Source organism: Dryas octopetala, chromosome 5 (assembly GCF_963921425.1).
Source record: "Dryas octopetala chromosome 5, drDryOcto1.1, whole genome shotgun sequence".
Classification (NCBI taxonomy): domain Eukaryota; kingdom Viridiplantae; phylum Streptophyta; class Magnoliopsida; order Rosales; family Rosaceae; genus Dryas; species Dryas octopetala.
In genome coordinates, this window is record NC_141370.1 from 20221688 (window position 1) to 20243486 (window position 21799).

Below are 21799 nucleotides of genomic sequence, written 5' to 3' on the forward strand. Positions count from 1 at the left end.
AATGGAATTCATTATGAAATCCAATTACCCAACACTAGCCATGTCCAACAAAGAAAAGCTGATCACATGTGTATCTCTGACAAAGTCAAATTGAGTTTTATGCTGAAGAAGAAAATGGCCACCAGCCCATGATGCTTGGCCTTTCATGCTGTCATGCACATGCAGCATTCTTATTAGTTATTACCCTCTGCAGTTGGTGGGGACTAGGGTGTAGGGACCTCTCTACATAACAATATAATTATATGAACCCAAGTAAGGCTCAAACTTCAAACTCAAGTGAGCCCTTGAACGGTACAGAATTGACAATTGACATGTTATAATATTGAATTATATAATTTTGGCAAAAGTTTAAGCAATTATAATTTTAACCTTTTCCCTATAAGAATCGTGTTATTATTATCGTTTTATGCTATGAGATTTCTGGATTTTCTGTGGGCTGATTTCGATTTGCTATTGTGTGGAAAGCCCATCAACGTTTTTCTTTTATTATTATTAATATATCATACAACTATACAAGTAAGATTCAAACTTTCGGGATCTCCCATTCAGTCCTTTGTTATCCTTGAGCTAATATTGTGGACATATTAGCATTGATTGATTGTCTATGTCATTTCTTTGACGTTTTTGAGATTCAAAATGTCAACAAAGAAACACTATCGACATTCTTGTCTGATTGAAAATACAGGGAAAATAAATAGACAAACAAACAACTTGATGTTTAATATAAAAGGGTATTCCTATGAGCTTGGATACAAATCGATTATCAGAAGCACGAATAGTTCTATTAATCCATGACTGATACAAAATCATTTCCTGGGAAGCTGATATCAATGACTCTTGAATTAGTGAAGTGATGTTACAAAAATTCTTTCGTACCATAATAATTTTAGAAGATCATGGCTATTACAAATTAAAGGCCTCCAACGGGAAAAAAAAAAAAAAAAAAAAAAAAAAAAGGTCATTTGGAACTATAAATTAGAATACCGACCAGAGCTAGGTACTTTCCTTCGACGCCGTCGCTTCTGTCGAATTCGCCAAAAGCTCAAAAATACCAGAAGACCTATAAATAGCAGCAAAGTAAGTTAAGATTAAATGAACATCAAAAAACATGTATATGTTTCTTTTTAGAAATCGAAAAGGTCAATGATCACTTGCCAGTTACAGCAATTATTGCAGGAACAAGCCAATGACTAGGAACTAGCACAGGCATATCAAGCTGCAGGAAGAATCAAACTCACAGCATTATGTACCATGTTATGGGATGATTGTAAAAGAATAGCGAGAAAAAACATATCATCAACCATTCTGACCAAATATTTTGGTTTGCTTACCTCATCCCCATAGAACAGGCCCAAGTACTTGTTTCCCAAAGAATCACTTCTATTTTCCATGGTCAATTTGGGATGCTTCGAATTGGAAATATCGACTGTAGAATTTAAACCTTTTCCCAAATCAATCACAGAATAACCTGGTAATCTTCTGTTTGTTCCCCTGACCTGTGAACTGTAACCTTTAGTTCCCCATATTTCAAATACACAGTCACTCCCACACATCAATTCCTTTCCCACAACAGCAGAATATGTAGAGAAATTCACATCAGTTCTACGCGACGGTAATTGGTTGTCTTCTATATATAAAGGTGAATTTTGTTTAACTGAGTTTGAGAAAAGCACAGGATCTCTGATGTTTCCACCGGTGAAATCTAATATCTTCCTCAGGAGCCAATAACAATTAGTCACCATATGACTACTGTCCAAACAGTTAGAGTCTCCATACACTACAACACGACCTTCACCCAACTCTACAAGACCAAGAATGGGAGAATCTGCCTGCATTTATCAAAAGGTACCATAATCAATATCATATATAAATGAGTTTAATTAAAACAATGGAAACAAATGTATGCATATCTGATATGCTAATGTCCTCCTGCACATGACAAAATCAACTTTTCATTCCAAGGAATATTATATAAAATTGTGTGTGTGCGAGAGAGAGAGAGAGAGAGAGAGAGAGAGAGAGAGAGAGAGAGAGAGAATCTCATTCAAGTTAAGATATGAGACAGCAATATATTTTCCAAAACAATTCTACAACTTTTTTCCTTTTCCTTATTTATTTTAACTGGCTGAACATTTCTTCATTTGAATGACATAAGCAAGGTGCTCCATCGGTACTTGACTACATTAGTTGTGTCAGTTCACATCATCTTACTGTCCTCTGAACTCTTAATAACCAAGTTAATATACTGTTTAAATTCCCTCTAGGAATAGTTCAGTGGTAAGTCATAATAACTGGATAGCTTAGATCACTGGCCAACAACCCTTTCATTGTTTATGATCAACAAGAAAAAAGAAGAAGAAGGAATTAAGTAGCCTTTCTGCTCACCGTGGTCATGCCAGCAGTCCGAAGTATATTCTGAGTGGCCCCACTCTCAGAGCTATCCAGGAAAGGGAACTTGTGCACAAAACCGCCTCCTGGAAACCTCACAATATCTGTTCCAGAGGCATATCGACTTTGCTCACCATTAATAGAAAAATCACCATTCAAAATTTTATCTCCAAATGCAATCCCAAATGGAGCCAAAAGGTCATTTAAAGCTGGAACATTTGCACCCCCAGTGACTGGAGTCCACCAGCTCCGTGTGTTATCATCAAAAAATCTCATCTTCACCATTGTGTCCACATTATACCACTCAGAAAACACAGCCAATCCCAGTCCAGAATTAATAACGTCATCCTGCAGCTTGTCAATCTCCTCTTGAAAGTACTCTTCTTCAAGATCTACCAGGAGAAGGGTCCCATACCGGAGAGCATCAAAGCAAGTAAAAGGCGAACCAAGTGTTTCGACATAATACCCAGCGTCTCGTAACATATTGAACATAATGTGAAAATTTGTATGCAGGTGATCCCCATGCCAGTCAAGAATGTCATTACGAACATCCAAAGAGTCTCTAGGGATGTAACCTGGAGGGTATTTAATACTGTGAAACTGATCCCACAAAACTCGTTTTGATCTCGGAGGTGTTGGGACGATCTTCAACTTCAACTGAAGCACACAGGTACTAATGCAAAGATCCTTCACTCCTTGAGCTGGAGGACTGTATACCCTAAGAGTAACATTGCCTCCAATCTCTCCAGAAAATTGTGCACCTTCTTCCTTAATTTGCATGTGAAGCGCTAAATAACCAGTCCAAGGCCAGATAACTTCGGAATAAGTAAAGTGAATGCTTAGAAGATTCCCTACTTCGTCTGAAGGATGCCATGTCGGTGGACTTTCAACATAGCCAATTACACCCATCCCATTTAGAATGGTAGCATTAAAGATAACAGGCATGGCACCTGCATAAAGCGGCTGCCGACAGAAGGGCCAGGAGTAAGGGCAATCTGTATAATCAAGACTACTAGGGAAGATGCTCGCATGAGGTTGGTAACTCTTAAGGATTTCATATGATTCTAACCTGACCAAATAGTCAATAATTAGGACTAAAAGGATAACGCCAATGCTGACAATAACATGTAAATAAAATCTGAACAAAAAATCAAGGGGCCTGTAAATCAGGAGAACTTACAGATCAACCCTGCCTGCACCTTGCTCATACATATTCGGACCAGCGAGCTTCGCAGCACCCTCAACCAATGCTTGTTTCATGCTTGCTGGATTCAAGGTGTCCTTCCTACTGCTTTCAGGGATAACACTCACAAGGAGACATACCATACCAGCAACCACAGGACTTGCCACACTAGTGCCAGATAAGCTTTTACAGCCTGTACTGATCTTAGATCCCATAATATCCCGTCCATATGCAACGACATCCGGCTTCACCCGACCATAACTGTACAGAGAAAACTTATATAGTTAACATTTTGCATGTTTTCTAGAATAACAAAAATAGCATGTACAGTTACAATCAGAGGACAAAACACCGGAAAATATATAGCACCATTATTAGTCTCTAAAGAAAAAGCAAAATAATGGGAAAGGATAAACAAATAAAGAAACCACAATAAGCAGTATGAAAAGTTATTAGACTACCCATGAGGCATCTCCCAAGTACTCATGCCTCGTGACGAAAAAGAAGCAATGTGATCACTGTAGTCAATGCCACCAACACCAATGACATCACTTTGGTCTGCTGGATTGTTTAGAGTTCCATAAAGCGGTCCATCATTCCCAATTGCTGAAACCATAATTATATTGTTTGCTGTTATTTCCCAAACCTGGTGAGCAAATAAACAACAGAAAGTTAAGCAAAATAAGTTTCACCCATTAAAAGAATACCATGAAAAAGATATGCACACAAGTGTTTGAGTTCAGAATCTAAAAGTTGATGAAGGTCCAAGTGCCCAAGGCTCCAAGTGACCACACTAAAAGGTTCCTTAAGCAATTTGGAAATTAATAAAGAAGCCCTACCTTCTCCACGAATGGGAGGTCCAAGTAATCAGGTCCACCTATACTCAAATTTAACACATCCATATTGGTCGCAATGGCATAGTTGAATGCATCAAGGAACCATGATGTGTATGATACCTGCAAAAAGCTGAATACAAACTTCTCATAATTTTGCTAAATTTTATTAACTATATGAAACTTCATGAAGAGAAGTATTGTTCAAATCACATAATGACTTATATATCATAGGGGGGAATACAAAATTCTTATATATCATAGGGAGAATAAAAAGTTCTCAAATATTTCCATTCATAGCTGAATACAAACTTATAAAGTAATACTAGTAAATCACTAGAGGACAGAGCCAGATATTTACGAGGCAGACTTATAAAGTGAAAAGTAAATGCAACTTTTTTTCCTCATTGGGCTATTGCGTTCTAGTCACAATGTCATGTTAAGAATTCTTCCAACGTCCGATGCCATTACCTGTGCATCTGTAAACACACGAAAAGCATAAATCTCTGTATCAGGAGCAAAACCAAGACACTCCTCATCTACACCAGCAATAACACCAGCAACAAACGTCCCATGTCCAAGATTATCGTTTAATGTATCCTCATTTGTCCAGTTTGTACGCTCCTGCATAATTGCTCAAAATTCAAAACCAGTATCCATTGAAAATTTGTTTAAGAAGCAAATAAGAATGTATTTATGATAGTGGTGATTAACTCTGACTACAAAAACCCACAAGGAAAAAGACTCAAACATCTTCTCCCAGAAAATAATACCTTAATATTACGAAAATGCGGGTGGTTAGCTCGAATGCCAGTGTCAAATATGGCCATTTTGACTTTTGCACCAGTATACCCTTTTGCCCAAAGAAAATCGGCTCCAAATAATGACGTAACTTGAGATCTCTGCAAGAATAAATTAATCTATGAGAAAGTCAATTAAAAATAAATACTAAGGAACAGTTCAAGAATAAAGACAAACCAAAAAAATATGAAAGAAAAGAGAAAAAACACACAGCTGGAACTTTCTCAAAATGTAATTTCATAATGGCCTGTTTTTGAGACACATAAAAATGGACTTCTCCACATTAACATCACCATGTTTCATCGAGAAAAAACAAAGTGAACTACTCTCAAATATTTTCAGCCATTATCAGAAATTATATTAAGTGTTTTTGGTCATTTAAGAAATTGCGCTCTGAATTATGCGCTTCCTCTACAATACTAAGTATAAGTCATACGATAAAACAAAAAGACTAAAAATTCATTACATTACTGAAAAAATTGGTCCCAAAAACAAGAAAAAGTTATCTGCATTTTTGTTAAATCTTCTAACACCAACGAAACTTTTAACACCAGAAAGTTTCCAACTTCAATTTCTTTCCTTTGTCCTCAATTTTCCTGCCAACCAAACGAAACCTTGAAACAATTTCACACAAAAGCACCAAAACCCCTCACCTGATTCAAGAGCTGCCTTCTCCAGCTAATCGAAGAATTACTTGTGGCCGTATAGTATGTATCGCTGTCAGCTTCGCTAAACGACATCGCCGTCAAAATCTTCCCCGGCCGCTTCTTCCCATCGACAAAAGCCCCAATTCGTTCCTTCTTTTCCTCAGTAAGCAAACCCCTCCCATACATCACATCCACATTTACATCTTTCACCATCCCCAACCTCCCAATTTCCGAAATCAACATTTCCTTCGCCGATTCTTCAATCCAAACCAATCCGAAATCCGTAGGGTACTTCTTGGCCGGGTTGTTCCTCTCGATCCAATCCCACCCATCCGATCGAACGCTTAACTTCAAATAATCACGATGCTCTTCCGCCCTTTTGTACTCGACAAATCGAACGATGTAGTTGTGACGGTTGGTTTGGGGACGCGAGGAATTTAGGGTATGGTTTGGGTTTAGGGTTCGGGAAGTTTGGGTTTTGAAATGGAGAGAGATAGAGATGAAGATGGAGATGGAAATGGAGATGAAGAAGAAGAAGAGAGAAAGTGATGACGTGGAGGTCCGAGGAGTGGTCATGGCGATGATGGTGGCCTTATGAAGATTGGTGTTGAGGCTTCTTCATTGATTTGGCGGGAAAGCTCCCGCATCGGAGAAAATGTGAGTTTGTCCGGTGAATGTTGTCTTTTTATTTTTCTTTTTGCTACTACAGTTTACGTTGTCTTTTTTATGCGACTTTGTTTTATTATTTATTTATTTGTTTTTTTTTTAATCACAGCCCATTCGGCCCATTTAGAATTTTTCACCTACCCCATGTTGTTGATTTCAGCCCATCTAGGCCTAGTTCAATGTTCTTTTGTTTATCTCTGCGTGCAGAATTAAAACGACAACGGCTCTGTTATGCCTTCTCTATCCCAACACAGCTGAACGCAGTAATCCACTCAAGCTAGTAGTCATGGCGCGAGGGGTAATCCTCTCACCGCAAACCAGACCCCAGAACTTCCTTTTTTCCATTCCCATAACACCCCGAACAATATGCAAGCTTCCATTCATGTCCCGTCAATTTTGCTGCAAGTGCTCGGCTACTACTACCCAAGTCCCAATCGACATGGCCAAGTACAAGGAAGCTTTCTCTAGCCGAATGGCCATGGCTGGCCTCAAACCCCACCACCGAGTCGGTCTGTACTCTCTTTGTTCATTTTCTTATTTGGGACATTTTCTGTTTGGTTCATGTCAAAATATGAAGATAAGAAATGTCATTTTCATTTTTATCTTCTTTTTTTTTTTTTTTTTTTTTTTTTTTTTTTTCGAGTTTGGACGTGAGAGTTTAATTGTTTTGTTTTGTAGTTATTGTGGCAAAACTTAGCTCAGCTTAGCTGAGTCAGTTTTATAATCATAACCAATTTATGCGCTTAATTTCCCTTATTTTGCTCTCCAAATTTTGCTTCCTTGTGCAGAACAAAAAGGGTGTTATTTATTTGTTTTTCTTTTCTGGGTTGTATAAGCTTGGACAGTTGAAGCAATGAGCTTGTTTTTTTTTGCTTTGTGTATAGCTATTGGAGTCTCTGGAGGTCCTGACAGTATGGCCTTATGTGTTTTAACTGCCCAATGGAAAACCCAAGGCTCTAATGCTAAGTGTGACAGTGGCGGATTCATTGACGGGCTTTTGGCAATAATTGTCGATCATGGGCTGCGTGCAGAGAGCAAAGAGGAGGCCGACATTGTTTCTAATCGGGTCTCTAAAATGGGTACTTCTTTTTTTTTTGGTTGAATCTAAAATGTGTACTTCCAATTGTGCTAATATATTGTTTCAGTGCCTTCCATTTAACATAGTGAATTCAGTTTAATACTCTACCAAAATTGGATAGATAATATGAACTTTGTGTAGGAATCAGAAGTGACATTGCCTGTTGTGATTGGCCGGATGGTCAACCGAAACAAGGCCACTTGCAAGAAGCAGCTCGTGACATGAGGTGGTTACTTCCCATTTGCCAAAGTGCTACTACTAGGAATGCTATCTCTGTATTTGAAATTAATAAATGGTGCATTACATTTATGGTTTAATTAGATGATGGATTGTATCTGATTTGCAATTTTCTTAATATTGGGTTTCAATGTCAGGTATCGAATATTTCAGAACATTTGCATCCAGAACCAGATTGCATTGTTACTTACTGCACATCATGCCGATGACCAGGTTTGAAAGAAGTTATTAGCTTATGTTATAATGTTTACGGTATTATTTCCTCCTTTGTATTGATTTCAACTTTCGAGGCTTGTTACAGTGCTAGACATATAGTGATTGCTAAGACACAATGCAGGCTGAGTTATTTGTTCTCAGGTTATCTCGCAATAGCGGTGTTCTTGGACTTGCTGGTATGCCTTTCACATCTCAAATTTTCTCCACGTATACCCATTCTTATACTGAAGCTTCCGGAAAATATGGTATCCTTCTTGTACGACCACTCCTGGAATTTTCAAAAGAAGATATGTACAAAGTTGGTATCTTTTAAATGTGCTTTTCTTTCTTTAATTTGCATTTGGATTTTGGAATCATTGAGTTATTTTATTTTACAATTTCTGAAGATATGTCAAGGGAGTAATCAGGTCTGGGTGGAAGATCCAACAAATCAAAGCCTGTTTTATGCTCGTAATAGAATTCGAATGTCAATAAGGGACTCATCATCATGTGAGTTTTGAAAACATAATTTCAATTGTTGTAGCTTAGTCCTTAGAATTGGGTGGTAAAAACTTTTATCTTTTCTTGCACATAATGTTAACTTCACAGCACTGGGATTGTCTCTCTATGTAAAAATGGTGTTGCCATTTTTTTTGTTTACAAACACAGGCTTGACATTTTCGGACTATTGATGTTTTTTCTCCCCTAGGTGCATTCAAATTGGAACTACAAGCAGTTATTTCTGCCTGTCGCAAAACACGCGTATACGTTGATAGTATATGTTGTAATTTGTTAAGTAAAGCAGTGACTATTATGGATGTAAGCATCATTTGAATGTACATACCTTTTAACTGTTTGTACCTTCTGATAACTGATAACTATTATTGGCAACTTTTCACTTGACTATAGTATAGTGTAAAGATTTCTGAAGATGATTAAGAAATTTCATTTGATGTTGCCTGCAGCTGGGATATGCTGTTATTGATTTAGAGATTCTTAAGCAATCAAAAGTCGAGGACATATGCCTGTCAAAGTTTATTGCCTCTGTTTTGAAGGTACTACAGTTAGGTGTTGGACATTATATTTATTTTTCTTTGAAACATATATCTTTTGGATGAATTATGTTCATGTTGCTTTTCAGTTCATCTCACAAAGGAACAGGCCAATTAGAGGTAGTACTTCAAAATTGCTTTTGGACTACATGCATACGTTCCCATGCAAGGTATGTCTGCTTTCATTATGCATCAGAATTCACACATGCCAAGATGGTTCAATCAATTTGCAAATCATGGCGCATTTAAATGTGCCATAAGATCGAAATTATACCCTGTGCAAGCTGACATGTATGTCATGGATTCAAATTTCTGTTGTAAGATCACATGGGTTTTACTTATAATTCAGCTTCTGTGGAATAAAATTTATGAAATTTCAGATCATATTTGAATTTAACAGGAACTTTAAATGATTTGAAACAAAAAATGTTAAAATAAGGTTTTATATTATTGACATTTTTACTATGTTTTTTAAATTTTTATTGAACTGGTAAGCTAGTATTGAAACTGTAATCCAAGGGGAAAAAAAAGACATACATTATGGGCTTCTGCAACAAATTTTTATATGTGGTTTAATACTAACAGTAAAATGACAAGTCAGTTTTTTTCATATGTCTAAAGAGCTATACCTGATATTACTTTTAGTTTCATTGATTTATTGTTCAGTTTTACCTATCCTGCAGACTTCCTTTACTGCAGCTGGCTGCTACCTTTGTCCAGCTCCTGGGTCTAGAGGCAGGAAAGTCCTGGTTTGTTGTTCTGTTGATTGTCCTCTACCCTCAACAATGGGATTATCCCATCCACACTTTCATGTAGATCTGAAACACCGAACCGGAGATGACATAGAGCAAATTATAGCACATGGAAAATCATATGCAGATTACTTGGTTCCATATGCATCAGATGTGCATTTCTTGGAAGTAACATCTGAATCAGTTCTAACCAAAGCCAGGAGACTTGGTATGCTTAGCGAGTCAACCCATGAAAATATTGTTTCATTGCAGAAGGAAGAGATTAAGCATTTCGAGTCCAAGAGAAAAGTCAAAGCTGACTACAAGTCAGAGCATGGAGTCAAATTAATTAGCAGATCACAGAGTGAACCACTTCCCCCTGGCCAAATATGTTGCTTCATGAACCGATTCTTTGTCACATGGAAACTGAGTAAGGAAATTACTGACAATGCAATTTCTGAGGAAGCTAATCGTGACGGGGGCTTGGATGGGGAAATTCAGCGATGTCGCAGATCTTGTGTAGTTGATCATGACATGAAAGTTGAGTTGCGGCACATGATTGAACCGGATTGGATGTATCTTGCCAACTTGTCAAAGTGTCAGACTTCGGAGAACTTTCAAGAACAAATACATTCTTTAGATAGTAGAGTAGAGCAAACAAAAGATATGACAAACAAATGTTTAGATTATGCAAGGCTCTCAGCACAAAGAGCTCTTCTATCCCTCAAATCTATCCCTCTTGCTGCAAGAAGAGGCCTGCCTGTCCTAGTCAATAGTCAAGGACTACTGCTAAGCATCCCAGTATGTTTACTCTTCCCCATTTTTCCTCTAGTTTTGATTTTGTGCCCATTTGGCAGTGGGGACCCTGGTCTCCACAGTCTTTTAGTATATTCAAATAGTAAAAGTACAGCCTCTAATTTGTTTTTCGTATATTTGTATGGTGATCAGCAATTGTCTCACCTGTGTGCTAACAAGTATCAATCCTTATGTTGCCTTTCAGAGCATTGGCTTCAAACACTGCCCCTGCTTAATGGCATCTGCAACATTCAAGCCAGAAGTACCACTTGGGGGAGGCCATAGTTCGTTCATCTAGTGGCTGTTGTTTCACTTTGGCGGGTCCACCCATTACATACAACCTGGATGCTCGCACAATTTTTGGCTTTGTATTTGTCTTACATTATGTTGCAATTTGCAAAGTAGGTTTTGCATGTATTTAACCCCAGCATTTCTTGTAAACACAACCCCAAATTTTTCCACAGAGAAACATTTTGTATAATGGTAATATTATTGAGGTGGGTCTACTCCAAAGTAAGGTTTTAAAGTGATTTGAAATGAGTGATTAGGAAGAACCAACCCCTACCCCATAGCATTCTCTTTCTAAATCAAGGCGTTTTCCTTAATTTCCTCTTATGTTGTATATATACATTTCTTTTTGGGAGCAAATTGAATAGGCAACAATGAGACTTGTGAATTGTGATCATAACAAGGAGGAGCCTAGGCTCTATCTGTAGTTGGAATATTTTTTATTACAAAATTTAAGAGTCGAGGTAGCAAACTAGTTTGTGGTCAAACCAAAAGGTCATAAGAAGATTGTTTCCATCATTGTGACCATGGAATTCAGTTCATTTTGCAGCCCTGCTTGTTAAGTGTTAGATGCAGACAGAATAGTCCAAGTATCAGCACAAACTGTAACTTTCGAAACTCATGGCCCAGTTCATGGTGCTTGTAACACGAGCCGTGTCTTTACATGGTTAAAGTTAAAACACAAATGATAAAGGCCATTTGGATATCCAACAAAATGCCTTGTCAAAGAAGATTTAAACTGTGTTTTTCTTTTCATTGTATAGTCTTAACGCATACAACTTGAAAACAATTACATCACTCCCAAAACCCCAACATTGAAAACGCAGGTTGGTGGTCTCAGTAGGGTTCTCTGTTTTAAACACATGCTTTTGCATTTTGCAGTACTGTAAACTGAAAAGAAGGAAAGAATAGAGAAAAGGATAATCATAATCTACCCTGACCTCCACGTTCCTTAAAAGAATTAAAAGATGTGAACCACTGCTTCCAAGCAGCATCCTTTTGTTGCTCGACCCATGACAAAAAGGCACTGTCCAACAGGCAGAAGACATTAACATAGAGGAGTTGGTACCTCACAGGAACATATCGGAAATTTGCAACCTGAACAATTGGCCACACACCACCCTCCAAAATAAGGGCTGGCACAAAATCTCTCTTCAAATCTTCCTTCACTTGAGCAACACTCTTGCCAGCGGAAAACCCCATGTAAGTGAAAAACACAAACAAATCAAGGGGACCAAAGATAATGCCATCCATTGCCACTTTAGTAGCAACAAACCGCAACGATTTAGGTTGTAGTTGAAGCTTCAGCCTTATAAATTTGTCCAAGCCTTCGTACCTATAATCAAGAAAGGTTTTACTTTTTCTTTTTATTTCTTGGCAGACAGATCAGCCCAGGTGACCAGAAGGAAAAAGAACAGGATAGGTAAAACAAACCAGAAATGGCCGACAGGTCCAACAAACGCAAACCCAAACGTGCTTGTGATAGCTACACGTTTCCAGCTAATTTTGAAATCCACATCTGCATCCTGTTACATTAAATATAGATTGTTATGTTATATGTACAGAGAAAAGTAGTTGGACAAAATACTAATACTAGCTTCACCACAAAGGATGACTAGAATCAGATTCTCCAAAGTTCAGCTGCAGTCTTGTATGTTAGGTCCAACACTTAACAAAGTTTCAGGTAACAATTCAGTGGAGCGGAAAAAAGGCATCAAGGCTTAGTTAGATACATTCTATATTAAAGAACAAGATAAAAGGAGCTATTATATTGGAGACACACACTCACTCTCACACATGCAAGCAACACAAGAAGGATCTATTTCGGTGGCACCTGAACTCGTCAGTTCATTTTTCATTTTGAAAGATTTAGTTACTGAAACTGAAAATTTATTTCCTGCACATGATAAAAGTAGTTCCTTGACTACCAGGCAAGACAAATGTAGTGGAGCGTTTATGAGTTCCTTCTAACCATCAACCTATGAATATGAAATCATAGTCATGGTCATGCAGTCACAACATTTTATGTCCATATGAGCCATAGGAAAGAGTTAAAAGCCCACAAGAAAATAACAAATAAAAAAGCCCTCATTTTATTGACGCAGACTTGTGCATGAAAGACAGAAATTCCATATTTTCTGTTCTAATAGACATCATAGTCCTCCTCATGATTCAAAAAAGATCCAAATGAATAAAGGTGAAAAGGTAGTTGGGTATGCAAGAACAAGGAGAAGGCATCCATCTCTATGTTGTATTATCCCCAACTATGAGAATTTCCAATATGTTGAAAGCCCATGAGAAAATAGCATGGGCTGAACTATGATGCCTTTCTCTTACAAAATTGAGTCAAGGGCATGGTCATAGCTGAAAATGAGAGTCAGGATGCAAATGGTAGTATATTATCATGTCATGAAACCATCAGCTCCTGTAGTGATAACAACCATTTTCTGTAATGGCACTCTTCTATCTGATTGCCATATAGAATTTGGCCATCATAGAAAATGAAGCCATCATCAGTTCATCACATAGTAATAGTAAAATGGTATAAGCCTTCAAATCGCAGATCACAAAAGAGTAAAATGGTATCACTTCGTGAAATCATTAAGTCATTCCCCTACCATCAGTTCTGGAGATTGCTTCCATTTTCTATAGTATCCTTATTCTGGATAAAGGATACCCTCGAAAGCTGTATATAGTATGGTGTTCTACAAGACATCGAAATGGACCCAGAGTCAATGGTATCTAATTCTGAAGAAAAGGTTAACGATTTCAAACAAAAATGGGAAACTTCACAGGCCTTAAAGGCTACTAGGAAGCTAAAACATGTAAATAACAATAGGCAAAAGTTAACAAACTCAAGCAAACAAGCTCTACAAAATAAACCAGGCATGTGCCAAAGCTACAAAAGAGATTTTAAAGAACCCATACTAGCAAAAAAGGAGGCAAACATCCACAGATAAATATCTCTAAATATCCCAATGGAAATATTTCTCCAAAAACCCAACTCAAAACCAGACATTTACAGCTACCCAATTCCAGAAAACAAGGAATGAAATTACAGATTCCCATCTGAGAAAAAAAAGATGTGAAAGTAAGAGAACATTATGAGTTTACTCACAGAAAGTTGAAGACGCTTTCTTGCGGTGGAGTGAGTGATGTATTGGGCAGCAATGTCGCCAGCGCCCCAGAGGAAACCGGAGCTTATGACCTGGGTCTTCAATGGGTGATAAGAGAGGCAGTTCTGGTACCATTTCCACAGCTTCAACATCATATTTGTGTCTGTGTCCGTCTGTGAGAGACGAATGGGGTAAAACGGCAGAGGAGGTTGAAGCTAAAAACGTTGAGAACGCAGGTCCTATTTATGAACAACTTGGTAAGGAGTATACATCTAATCTTATTTTCTTGATATTACAAACTGGCCTAGGGGAGTTTTTGATATTGACTTCTTTTGAATTTTCGATTTTCTGATTGCTAAAATTGAATGAATATACATTTTTTTCCATCCTAATTTGCTCCTCTGTTTTTTTGGTAGGCCAAAACAAAAAAACAAAAAGAGACAAATGTTGTGATGACTAAACAATTTAAGATTCCCTTTGTACCAATGATAGCAATTTAATGTATTTAAGAATTGATGTTTTCAATTTATTATTGTTTTTCCACCAAAAAAAATTGAGTAATGTTTTTGACTTGACATTTTGTTAAGAGTGAGATGGGGATGCTTGACTTGATTGTCGATCTCTTGTATTTTTTATTTTATTTTTAGATATTTTTTTTTTCTTTGGATATTTCTTACTAAGAAATCTTTCAAGTAGTAGGAAAAATCTTGTAAAAGAGACACTGATGACTGATGAGAGAGTGAGTCGAGTGACCACGTAGTTTCAACTTTCAACTCAAGTGGTACATATTAATAAAAAATATTTTTTGGTCGAAAAAGAAGATAATATTATGGTCTTGTAAATTTTGACCACTGAATAATGTACTAATTTATTTTGTCTCCCTTGACGGCCTTAAAAATTTATCCAGAATTTCATTATGATAAATATTTGTGGATAAGAATCTCTGGTGGATGACACAACACAAACACACACCGCTAGACTACAACTTCTACTTTTACATGGGCTACAATGCTACATGCACAACTGGGCAGCCAAGTAGCCAACCATGCAACTCCACCTCTGTTTTTAAGCTCTGCCACTATCAGCTCAATAAGTAAGTTCCAGCAGCTTATTTAAGTTTTTTTTTTTTTTTTTTTTCATTTTAGTATAAATGTGTTGCTTGAGTAGTTGAGTTCACTGAACTAATTTTCTATTTAGAGCTCAGATTGCAGTTATGGATACTTTTACCCATTAAAATTGATAACTGTGAAAGTAACCAATAACGCATTTGGAATTGGGATATGGGTTTAATTTCTGTTTGTTTCAAATTGTTGGGAAGATATGTAGGAGTCATTTGTTTTTTAGTTGCTTGAAAATTTTATTCTTGAAGGATGTGGGTTGGAATACCCTAATAATACATAGTTCCTAGTGTGAGAGTTAAATTCAAGAACAGTTGCAGTTGTCTGAGTTAGATTTCCCTCCATTGTTGTTTTCCTTCGTTTGCATAACAATTGGGCTTTCTGATACTCCCAACAAATCTGCTTAAATTGTGGTTATGCAGTGGTGTATTCTCCACAGGTTCCATCTAGGAGGAAATGACTGTCTAATTATCCCCTCGAGTCCAAAAGCAAATTCTTTGGTATGGCCTGGAAGCCAAAATCTGAATTTGATCAAGAAAGGTAGTTCACGAATTGAGGAGCCAGTGGAGAAGAATTGGGAGAGTTTGGTGCTGACAGGGACTCTTTCTGTCATCATGGGTAGACATCAAGAAGGAACGATTAGAGGCAATGAATCATCTTCAATCAGGGTATCATATCAGCAATGAAATCACTAATTTACTTGACCTTGCAGCTTAATATTTGGTTCATTGTGCATTCTATTTCTTCATTAATCTTGACTAATTATTGAGTTACATATCAGTAGAGTCCATTATAAATTATTCCCACTAAGGATTCTGTAAACCGAATATCTTGGAAGTTTAAAATTTAGGCATAGTTTATGCATGCATGTTTATATAAACATGGTATTGGTCCAACTCTGATCACCGTGAACTTGTTAGGAACCATATATGCGCAAGAAGAACAAAGTACAATCAATCTCAACTCTGGTAGATTCAGGAATGCAATCCCGCTGCCTTGTCTGTTTGGACAAGAACAGTTGCCAAGCTGTTCGTTCAAGAACAAAACTGATGAATGTTTTAATTTCAAGGGGAAAGCCTCATGAAGCCCATTCTATTTTCAACAATTTAGTAGAAGAAGGACACAGACCAACTCTTATAACATACACAACTCTTGTAGCTGCCTTGACCCGCCAGAGGCGTTTCAAGTCCATTCCCTTGCTCCTCTCTGAAGTGGAGGAGAATGGTATGAAGCCTGATTCAATACTTTTTAATGCCATGATCAATGCTTTTTCTGAATCTGGAAAGATAGACGATGCCATGAAAATCTTTCAGAAAATGGAGGAGAGTGGATGTAAACCCACAACCAGCACTTTTAACACCCTTATCAAAGGATATGGAATTGCTGGTAAACCTGAAGAATCTTTCAAATTGCTAGAGCTTATGTTGCAGGATGAGAATACGAAACCGAATGACAGGACATATAATATTCTTGTTAGAGCCTGGTGTAACAAGAAGAAAATAGATCAAGCCTGGAATGTGGTGTATAAGATGGTTGCATCTGGTGTGCAACCTGATGTAGTCACTTTCAACACATTGGCAAGGGCTTATGCTGAGAATGGAGAGACGAGTGAGGCTGAAAGGTTGATGTTGGAGATGCAGAACAACAAAGTGAACCCCAATGAGCGAACTTGTGGTATCATTGTAAATGGGTATTGTAAAGAAGGTAACATGACAGATGCCTTGAGGTTTGTATACAGAATGAAGGATCTGGGGGTGCATCCAAATCTTGTTGTTTTTAACTCTCTTATCAAGGGATTTCTGGACATTACAGACACTGATGGAGTTGATGAGGTGAGTTTTTACCTTTGATACTTTTTATTGACTCTCTCTCTCTCTCTCTCTCTCACACACACACACACTCTTAAGTGTAGTTCCATGCTAGAAGTATGCATCATGTGTTTCTCATTGTTCATGGTACATCAGGGCCATGTTTCACTTTTAAAGCTTATATAAGGTCTTCAAACTTCGAGTTCTATGTGTACAGACCATGATGTATTTTGAATATATATGTTACCCTCTTCCAGAAGAATCTTGGTGTTCACTGTCCTCATTATATATTCTGGGGTTTTGTGTAGTTATCTGAGTCTGATAGGTATGAAATTGTATGTTATTACTGAGTTAGGATTATGAAAATAGTGGAGCATTCATACATCTGCAACACCACCCCAAAGAAGATCCTTTTATCTTAAATATTACATTGTTAATTTTGGCACTTTAATGGAATATATTTGCAAAACCTATGAAAAGAGAAATAATTGCAATAATAAGTTCACATGCGAAATTACTTATGTTTCTTGTTTAATTATGATATTTCAAAGCTTCTACAGCATTTTCCATAGCACCCAGTTCCTCCATTTCTCACAGAAATATTACTTACAATAAACTCAACTTGACAGGTCCTAACATTGATGGAAGAATTTGGGATGAAACCAGATGTGATAACATTTAGCACCATAATGGATGCATGGAGCTCAGCAGGGCTTATGGAGAAATGCCAAGAGGTCTTCAATGACATGATAAAAGCCGACATAGAACCAGACATCCATGCGTTCAGCATTCTTGCAAAAGGCTATGTGCGAGCTGGTGATCCTGGGAAAGCTGAGTCAATTCTGATTTCCATGAGCAACTCTGGTGTGCATCCGAATGTTGTAATCTTCACAACCATCATGAGTGGGTGGTGCACTGCAGGCAAAATGGAGCATGCTTGGAGACTCTATGAGAAAATGTGTGAAATAGGCATCACCCCAACTGTGAAAACCTTTGAGACCCTAATATGGGGATTTGGAGAAGCTAGGCAGCCATTGAAAGCAGAAGATTTGCTCCAAATAATGGAAGAGAAGGGTGTTCTTCCTGAGAAGAGAACTATCCAGCTTGTTGCTGATGCTTGGCGTGCTATAGGTTTGGTGACTGAAGCCATGAGAATCTTAAATGATTCCGAAGAAGAATGGGAAGTCGAACAAAACAATAGGAGGGACAAGTTACCTGATCAGAGTTTCGAGATGATTAATAGGAAACAAAACTTAAGTACCTCTTATGCTAATGCTTTGCAGATACCTGGAGTAGTTGTTTCTGATGATAATGGTGGATCTGCTGCTAACATAAGAGGTCAGATGATTTCAAAACAATTTGAGTTTTCATCTGAAAGTATGCAGAATGCTACTAGAACCGTCTGTCTTACTCATATGTCTGCATTAAGAGTGCAGCCATTGATTACATGTAGGAGGCAGTTCCAAAGTCAAGTTGGGATGTGCAGGCAGTTTGTAAATACAGGTGTAGTGTATATATGTTAATGAGGAAACAGAGGCGACCATGGTGATCCTTCTTGACTTACTAGACAAAACACTATCCTACCTCAGAAGATTTCTTTGTTTTCTTGATTTCACCGAGTGTTAAATGATTCTTTGCTATCCAGAGCTGTTGATATTTGGCACGCAACATTACAGCATACATATACTTCCCTTTCTATTGGTGTCCCTGATTGTGCAAGGTTTTTTTTTTGGCCATTGTGATTGTGCAAGTTTAAGTGTAGGAAATTATGCAATCTGCTACATGAAATGTGTAACGTATGTTAATAATTCAGGGCTAAGATTACAGTTTCTGTTGATATATTTGTCCAAGTAATGAACATGGTTGTTCACAATTGAGTAATGAAAATGGTCACCTCTGAAAAACGAAATTTATATAGCCCATATATCCTATTCTTCTCTACCTGTACCAGAGTCATTATTCACATGTTAATCCCTCAAGTCCACTCATCATTCCTATCACTGGATTGGCTCAAAAATTCATTTGAGCACTTAAATGATAATTTGGGTGGCTTGGTAACATTAAATTATTGGAAAAATTATTGTATGTAACGTTCGAATTTTTTTTATATGATGCAATCCATATTCATGTTGTGAGAGGGCAAAAAAAATATATGCGGTACAAAATTTTTTTTTTATTTTTTTCAAATAAGAAGAAATTCCTCTAACTAAAAGTTTTTGCTTTGATAGTTTGATCAAAGGCAAAATTCGTTTTGCTTGAAATGGGGTCCACACTCATTCTACATCTTCATGGGACCCACTAACAAACAAGAGCCAATGATGTACAAGGAGCAGTATCAACTATCAAAGAACTAGATTGGAAGCACATGAAGACCCAAAACTAAGAAGAGATGGCTTCTCTACATGTCTTCCCTCCATTACCTTCCCTCCAAAACCCTAATTTCAACCATACCCACTTCTCCTTACCCATCAAACACCCTAATTTCAGAGTCCTCAATCTCCATCCAGTTTCAAGAACCCACTTCATCAAAACCCCGAATTTTATAGGATTTAAGCTCACAAATAATAAAACCCACTTCAGAAAACTTGTTTGCAATGCTTTAAAGGACTCTGGTGAAGAAACCAAGGTGTTTTTTGACGGTGGGGGTGGTGGTGATGGTGATGGTGGAGGAGGTGGTGGTGACGGAGGGGATGATGAGAAGGTGGAGAAGAAGAGTGGGCCTTTGCCCGAATGGCTGAACATCACTTCCGACGATGCGAAGACAGTCTTCGCGGCGATAGCAATATCGCTTGCGTTTCGGGCTTTCATAGCTGAGCCGAGATTCATTCCTTCCTTGTCCATGTATCCTACTTTGGATGTGGGAGACCGAATTGTAGCAGAAAAGGTCAGATTTTTATTTGATAATTTAATTATTCGTTTTTTGGTGTTATATTGCTTATAGAATATGAATTCTGTTTGCCAAGCTTTGAATTGTATTAGTTGGTTTTGAAAATGGGAATTCTAATGGAGGCATTGCTATTAAGCTGCATTTAAAGATAAGGATTATGTTTGAACTTATAAATAATGATAACAATTGGGATTTAGAGTTTGCTTGGAATTTTGATGGACTCAGTGGATTGGAGAGAAATAAGAAAGTGTTCTAAGTCACTTCTCATAAGTGATAACAAAGATGAAGATACTGCCTAATTTTATCTTTTAACAGCATTGGAGTGACAGTACTCACACAGATTTTTCATAAGCTAATTCCAAACCGAATTTATCAGATTTGCTTGCATTTAGTATGACCACTGCCTTGGGTGAAATGTTATAAATATTGTATGCTTGGACTTTTATTTAAACTTAGAATATTAAATGGCTTCTCTATAGTTTGTGATGTGACTGTTTTGATGAGAATATAGTGAAATATTTTACATAACATATACTCCTCTTAACATTGTCAGGTTACATATTATTTCAGAAAGCCCTGTGCCAACGATGTAGTTATCTTTAAAAGTCCACCAGTCCTTCAGGAAGTAGGATATACTGACTTGGATGTCTTCATTAAACGAATTGTTGCCAAGGGAGGTGATACTGTAGAGGTGAGAATACTATATTAAAGCACTTCCCCATTTGCTTTTCTAGTTTCATAACTGCTACTGTTAATTAGTGATTGCATCCCTCTGTTAAGTGTTAACTACCAACTTTACCGGATCAAGACACTTTGTTATCTCTACTGCAAGAAACACAAAATCTCAATAAAATTTTGTTCAGGATGTCAGCCCTGACTTTCAGAATGTGTTATGTTATGCTAGCCACAGTCAATCATGCAACCATGGGTTGAAAAGCTCTATGTTATGTATAGCTCGCAGGAGTTGACATTCATGATTTGCAGATTTATCTCAAACTTGGATCTTAAAACTAATAGATTTGGTTTCTATTTTGCAAAGTAGTTTCTTTCTTCATCACTATCTAAATAATGGGATAACTGCGGAAAGATGATTGATTGCAGATTCGCAATGGGAAGCTCATAGTGAATGGAGTGGAGAGAAATGAAAATTTCATCCTTGAACCACCTTCGTATAATATGACTCCTATTGTAAGTGTTATTTTATGACATTTTAGCTTCTTTATCTTCCCTTTCTTTCTTTTCTTATGTATTAATGGGAAAGGTTGGCAAGGATGAACTGGGTTTCCATGTTTCAGCTTTGAAAGTGTTAAAAAAAGTAGTTAACTTTGCATCCTTTTCTTTTTGTGTTTATGGTGCACAGCGTGTGCCAGAGAACTCTGTTTTTGTGATGGGTGATAATCGAAATAACAGTTATGATTCACACGTATGGTAATGTATCCTAAACCAAGTCCAAGTCCGTAATTGCGAGATATGATATTCTCAAGACCTCTGTTTGTTTGTTATCTTTTGTTTTGGCTCCTGTTGATTGATTGTTTAAGTTGTTGTGTTATGTTTAGGGGTCCACTGCCAGCCAAGAATATCATAGGAAGATCCCTGTTTCGGTATTGGCCTCCAAAGAGGATTGGCACCACGGTTCTTGAGACTGGCTGTGCTGTTGACAAGCAGGAGAGCGTTCCAGCATCTCAGCAAAAGGAAGGTGCATCATTGAATTAATTGCTTCATGAATTTTTTTTGGGCGCCTCATTTGATAGCTGTTTCATTTGTGCCTTGCCCTTTTTTTTTTGTCCCTTCTCTCTGTAATATCTCTCGTCTAAAAGAAACAGGCCTACGGGCTGATTTTTTGGAAGGCCCTTAATTGTTGTACATTGCAAATCAACTCTTCAATTGATTAACTTCTATACATTTCAACATTTGCTCTCTCAATCGCCCTCTCTCTAGCTTGACTTTTTTTCTGAAATGAAATAAACCTGCAGAGG

The 21799-nt window shown here is 37.4% G+C and overlaps 5 protein-coding genes across 8 annotated transcripts; 3 read left to right on the top strand and 2 right to left on the bottom strand.

The window, feature by feature from the left end:
* Nucleotides 1–740: 740 nt before the first annotated feature.
* On the bottom strand, nucleotides 741–6534 carry S1P (SITE-1 protease). The gene is made up of 10 exons (XM_086245460.1): nucleotides 5859–6534; nucleotides 5178–5306; nucleotides 4876–5028; nucleotides 4411–4527; nucleotides 4033–4217; nucleotides 3569–3832; nucleotides 2386–3457; nucleotides 1332–1829; nucleotides 1156–1216; nucleotides 741–1060 (listed from the first exon to the last, which is right to left on the bottom strand). Exons 1-10 carry the CDS (start codon nucleotides 6426–6428, stop codon nucleotides 969–971), a joined length of 3141 nt encoding a protein of 1046 aa, XP_086101586.1. The 5' UTR covers nucleotides 6429–6534; the 3' UTR covers nucleotides 741–968.
* Nucleotides 6535–6705: 171 nt separating this feature from the next.
* On the top strand, nucleotides 6706–11098 carry RSY3 (Adenine nucleotide alpha hydrolases-like superfamily protein). 2 transcript variants are annotated; one of them, XM_086243850.1, is made up of 11 exons: nucleotides 6706–7027; nucleotides 7403–7597; nucleotides 7738–7822; nucleotides 7971–8046; nucleotides 8171–8347; nucleotides 8436–8538; nucleotides 8738–8847; nucleotides 8994–9083; nucleotides 9170–9250; nucleotides 9764–10612; nucleotides 10812–11098. In XM_086243850.1, exons 1-11 carry the CDS (start codon nucleotides 6805–6807, stop codon nucleotides 10902–10904), a joined length of 2082 nt encoding a protein of 693 aa, XP_086099976.1. In that variant the 5' UTR covers nucleotides 6706–6804; the 3' UTR covers nucleotides 10905–11098. The 2 variants fall into 2 exon arrangements, with proteins under 2 accessions (XP_086099976.1, XP_086099977.1); XM_086243851.1 differs by lacking the exon at nucleotides 6706–7027 and having other exon boundaries at nucleotides 7461–7597; nucleotides 7745–7822; nucleotides 7971–8347.
* Nucleotides 11099–11622: 524 nt separating this feature from the next.
* LOC147285496 (Peroxisomal membrane 22 kDa (Mpv17/PMP22) family protein) lies at nucleotides 11623–14345 on the bottom strand. Its single transcript, XM_086244267.1, has 3 exons — nucleotides 14013–14345; nucleotides 12329–12420; nucleotides 11623–12230 (listed from the first exon to the last, which is right to left on the bottom strand). The coding sequence occupies exons 1-3, from the start codon at nucleotides 14163–14165 to the stop codon at nucleotides 11819–11821; spliced, it is 657 nt and encodes a 218-aa protein (XP_086100393.1). The 5' UTR covers nucleotides 14166–14345; the 3' UTR covers nucleotides 11623–11818.
* Nucleotides 14346–14949: 604 nt separating this feature from the next.
* On the top strand, nucleotides 14950–19184 carry LOC147285497 (uncharacterized). 3 transcript variants are annotated; one of them, XM_086242866.1, is made up of 5 exons: nucleotides 14953–15103; nucleotides 15568–15796; nucleotides 16049–16960; nucleotides 17566–18274; nucleotides 19165–19184. In XM_086242866.1, exons 1-5 carry the CDS (start codon nucleotides 14961–14963, stop codon nucleotides 19167–19169), a joined length of 1998 nt encoding a protein of 665 aa, XP_086098992.1. In that variant the 5' UTR covers nucleotides 14953–14960; the 3' UTR covers nucleotides 19170–19184. The 3 variants fall into 3 exon arrangements, with proteins under 3 accessions (XP_086098993.1, XP_086098992.1, XP_086098991.1); XM_086242867.1 differs by lacking the exon at nucleotides 19165–19184 and having other exon boundaries at nucleotides 14950–15103; nucleotides 15551–15796; nucleotides 17566–18642; XM_086242865.1 differs by lacking the exon at nucleotides 19165–19184 and having other exon boundaries at nucleotides 17566–18642.
* Nucleotides 19185–19198: 14 nt separating this feature from the next.
* Nucleotides 19199–21746, top strand: PLSP1 (plastidic type i signal peptidase 1). Its single transcript, XM_086242868.1, has 5 exons — nucleotides 19199–19820; nucleotides 20377–20514; nucleotides 20925–21011; nucleotides 21184–21251; nucleotides 21380–21746. The coding sequence occupies exons 1-5, from the start codon at nucleotides 19326–19328 to the stop codon at nucleotides 21534–21536; spliced, it is 945 nt and encodes a 314-aa protein (XP_086098994.1). The 5' UTR covers nucleotides 19199–19325; the 3' UTR covers nucleotides 21537–21746.
* The last annotated feature ends 53 nt before the right edge of the window (nucleotides 21747–21799 follow it).